This window comes from Triticum dicoccoides, chromosome 2A (assembly GCF_002162155.2).
Source record: "Triticum dicoccoides isolate Atlit2015 ecotype Zavitan chromosome 2A, WEW_v2.0, whole genome shotgun sequence".
Classification (NCBI taxonomy): domain Eukaryota; kingdom Viridiplantae; phylum Streptophyta; class Magnoliopsida; order Poales; family Poaceae; genus Triticum; species Triticum dicoccoides.
In genome coordinates, this window is record NC_041382.1 from 90,607,153 (window position 1) to 90,611,455 (window position 4,303).

General features: G+C 49.8%; 1 protein-coding gene across 1 annotated transcript in view; it reads right to left on the reverse strand.

The window, feature by feature from the left end:
* Nucleotides 1-2,463: 2,463 nt before the first annotated feature.
* Nucleotides 2,464-4,303, reverse strand: part of LOC119357685 — a 60,492-nt gene continuing 58,652 nt past the window's right edge. Inside the window, exon 3 of the mRNA XM_037624551.1 lies at nucleotides 2,464-2,883. Coding sequence (XP_037480448.1) covers nucleotides 2,464-2,883 — 420 coding nt within the window. The remainder of the gene's footprint in view (nucleotides 2,884-4,303) is intronic.

Below are 4,303 nucleotides of genomic sequence, written 5' to 3' on the forward strand. Positions count from 1 at the left end.
AACAGTAAATCAGAAAACTAAAAAATATTTTAATTTTCTAGAAAACTCCTGTTAGGAAGTTTCACGATTTTCACGAATGACATTCCGTGGTCAAACTTTTGAAGCACTCAATTTTTTTGTCACTACTCGCCACAAGCATAATTCAGATTCTTCTTTAATATCTTTTTTCAAATATTTGGATCTTACTATTTACACAAACTTATTCGATCTCAAGCTAAGAAATATCGTCTTCACCAATAGGCTGTATCTTGTTGTGAGGTTATTTATAAGTAGGTGCTTCTAGTGTTGTCGATGGACATGTGAAGGTGTGTGTTCGACGGATCATACGGGGTTAGTTGGTATTTCTTTTCGGTGAATCTAGTTGGATCCGATCTTCGTTCGTCTATATTCATGTGTCTACAACATGGATCCTTTAGATCTATACTTTTACTCATCGACGTGGTTGGTTTAGTGGGGTCTTAGTATAACTATTTACTATAACAAGGTTTGTCCGACTCTGTCGAGGAAGAACGATGAGAGCGACACACATTCGACTCGTTCCAGTGCCTCTAGTGCTACGTCTATGGATCTGGATGTATTCACAATTGATGAGTGGATGGAAAGTTTTACAAAAAAATATGAGTGCTATGTACTTCTGTGTTCAATCAAAAATAAATAAATAATTACACTAGTATAAACATGTGTTAAGATGTCTTTATGGTGTCTTTTCTTAAACTAGTAATAATGTACGTGCAATGCACGTTTATATTAGGTAGGATATTAGTTGCATGTTATATTAGATAAGATATATCTGCTGCACGTTGGTATTTGGTAAGATATTAATTACTTTTTCGCAGGAATGGTAGGATATTAATTACATGACAGATTTCAAGGGATAGCATTGAGTAAAAACGTGTTTATAATCAATGACAGTGGTGGATAATTAGAGCGTTAAACGTGTTTGGTGTTTAACATTGGAGCGATTTGAATCGCTAGATAACATGATTTGACGGTCGGAATGGTTTGAATCTGCCCATCTAGATCTTTTTATATTGGTATAGATATAGATAAAAAAAAACAATAGCGTAACCGGCGACCGGAAAGGAGCAGGCGAAGGTGCCTCGCTTCCGCCTCCGCGCCATGGGGGCGATCAGCTCGGCGCGGATCTCCAACATCCCAGCTCCGCAGGTGCTGTTTACCTTCCCCTCTTCCCCCCTCTCCTCCCTTGGCACCGGCGGCGTTCCGGCCTCCGGCACCACTGGTCGCCCTCGAGATGTTAGGGCCATTTTATCACCATACTTTTTGGGTTCACATAGACATAGGCAGTCCGGCACCTTTCTATACTCAAATCGGCAGCGGGGATTGATCCGAGAAGCAAATATCAGTGGTTTCTGGGGGATCGCTGCTGACTGCGGCAGTGTTTAATGGCCAACCTCGAGGCGGGTGGCAGAAAAGTTCAGCTTTCGTGGTGTTAGCATAAACCTAGACTTCACAATGTCCCTGTGCGGATCCTGTTGCTAGTTAAAATCGTTTATTATAGGCTTTACCACCCGTGACTAAACTTAGATAATATATCATCATTAGCCGGCCAATTAGCAGCACAAACTTGTGGAGTCTCTAACATCTGCACTGAATTCGGTGCGTCTTGAGTGAGTCTCGACTGCTCAATGTCACATTGAATTACTGAAACAATGCAGACCATCACCCAATCAGACCTGGACATTTTTAGGCTCGAATTGCAACATTGGGACCATGCACCGCAAAATATATTGTCTTATTTCTGAAAAAGCCATGTTTGTATGGCTCCATATCTTGAAAAGTATTCATAACCATTCTTTCGCGCTACTCTCGCCATGGACTATCCGACATCGCCTCCTGGATACGCTCACAGATTTTGCCCTCTGGCTTCATGTCATATGCCAACCTGTCCACATGAAGCAGACTTATTATTTGCAAGATTATATGTGCGTTGACATCGTACTACGGTACTATCTTCCTCTCTTCAACCCTGTTGTCATAACCTAGATGCATAATCCTAAATTTTCTTCTAAACATTGGACATTTGTTTTGAGACACAATCCTTCATTGCATCGGTACCAACCTAATGAGAATTTCCCTGTAACAGTTTATGCCAAAACATTGATGTCTTGGAACAAGGTGAAGAAATATTCACTCGAAACCCACCAGATGCATCAGAGAGTGGTTCTTTTATCTGACTGTTTTGTCTTTCAGTCGACGCCACTGTCGACGGTTCTGTTCATTTTCACGTTTTGTTGGCATTTCTTCTAACACAAATATGACATCCATATAGATGCACGTTCTAGCAAAAAATATTAACAAAATCGACGGAGTCCCTTACTGTACTGCAACATACAATACACTGCAATCGTGGATGGAGAATCTCCTACAACTTGCTTATGAAATGAGAAATCAAATGTGTTCAGAACTCCTACTGCCATCTACTGATCTACGGTTGAATTGTAGTCAGTCACGAGACATAAGCTCTTTTGCTCTTGCCACAAGAGCAGACATAGGCGTGCTGTACTCCATGAAACCTGCATCAGCCATGAAGAGCTTGTAGTTCTCAGCTTTTGACACTGTTTGTTCTACCCTTGATAGTGCTTCAATTATCTTGAATTCGTTGAAGCAATCTGCATAGCGAGGATTGCACTCCATCAAGTGTATGACTTGCTCAGGTATCACCCTCCTGATTCCAGGACAATGAGCGCTAGGTTTCATATTTGCATTCAGTATGTCGACAAGCCTCTTCAGAAATCTCTGCTTAATCGGATCATTATCTAGTTGTCGCGTGAACTCTTCAGGAATAACTTTACATGTCTGTGAACTAAGTGCAATCAAGATCTCTAGTTCTGCCCCATCCGCGCCCATTATTCTTTCCAACACCTGGCGGGCTCGGTCTCTCGGCAGGCCGCCTACTGGCGGCAGCGCGGGAAGTGCCGAGCGGTGGCGGAGGGCGACGAAAACACCGGTTTCTTCCACGCCCGCGCCTCTCACCGTCGTTGGTGCAACGCCATCCGCGTGCTCGTGGTGGATGGCATTGAGCTTGTGGCGCACCAGGCCAAGGAGGCGGCGCTACGCCGCTTCTACTCCGCCCTGCTAGGGCGAGCCCCGGTTACTAACTGGGGGTTCGACCTGGCTGCCCTCTACGCCGCGGCTCCACGGGTGGACGGCGCTCCCCTGGTGGCCCCCTTCTCCCGGGCGGAGATCCGGGCCGCTGTCTTCGCCTTGGACCGGACGAGCGCGCCGGGGCCGGACGGGCTCGGTCCCGCATTCTACCAGGCCGCCTGGCCGGCGGTCGCGGACGACCTGCAACGCCTCTTCGACGACGTCCACCGCGGCATGGCTTCTCTCGACGGGATCAACCGTGCTCTCATTGCCCTGCTCCCGAAGAAGGATGGCGTGCCGGGCCCCGGCGATTTCCGTCCCGTTTCGCTTCAGAACGGGGGTGTGAAAATCCTCTGTCGGGGGTTGACCTCTCGGCTCCAATCGCAGATCGGGGCTATCATCGATGAGGACCAGTCTGGGTTCCTGTCTGGGCGCAAGCTGCTTCACAGGCTACACTCCCCGGCGCCTTCTTGGTGGGCCAGTTGGGTCTGGAGCCTGATGGGAGGAGGATCCCTCCTGGCCCCTGGTCGCCCCCCTCTCCCCGGCGAGCATTGGCAGTCCCTCCTCGACCTGTTGCCGGCCTACCGGGCCCTTACGAGGGTCGTGGAGGGGGACGGCAGGAAAACCTCATTTTGGCATGATCGGTGGCTTCCATGCGGGGCGCTCGTCGTGGCCTTCCCCGCCCTATTCTCGCATGCGCTTCGCCGGGAAGTGTCGGTCTGGGAGGCCCGACGCTGCGGCGTCCGCGCCATTCTCGTTCCCCGGCTAACTCTCTTGGCGATGCGCGAGTGCGCCGCCGTTCAGCGTCTCATGGAGGGGGTGCCGCCCCATGATGGCCCGGATTCCAGGGTGGCTGTCCTTTGCTCGGGACCAAAGGGGAAACTCTCCTCGCGGGGGGTTTACGCCCTTGTTCGCTTTGGGGGGACAACATGGTCGCCGGCGCCCTTCCTTTGGTCGTCCCGGGCTCCATCGCGTGTTGCGTTCTTCGGCTGGCTGCTGGCCCTGGCTCGCGTTCATACGCGGGATGTGCTCCTGCGGAAAACCATCCTGACGGTGGCGGAAGCTGGGTGTCCCTGCTGCGCGGCCGCGCTTGAGACTGCAAACCACCTCATCTTCGGGTGCCCCTTTGCGGCTCAGTTCTGGCGATGCCTCGGCATCTCCACGGAGGGAAGGACGGTGGAGTCCATCCACCGCCTAG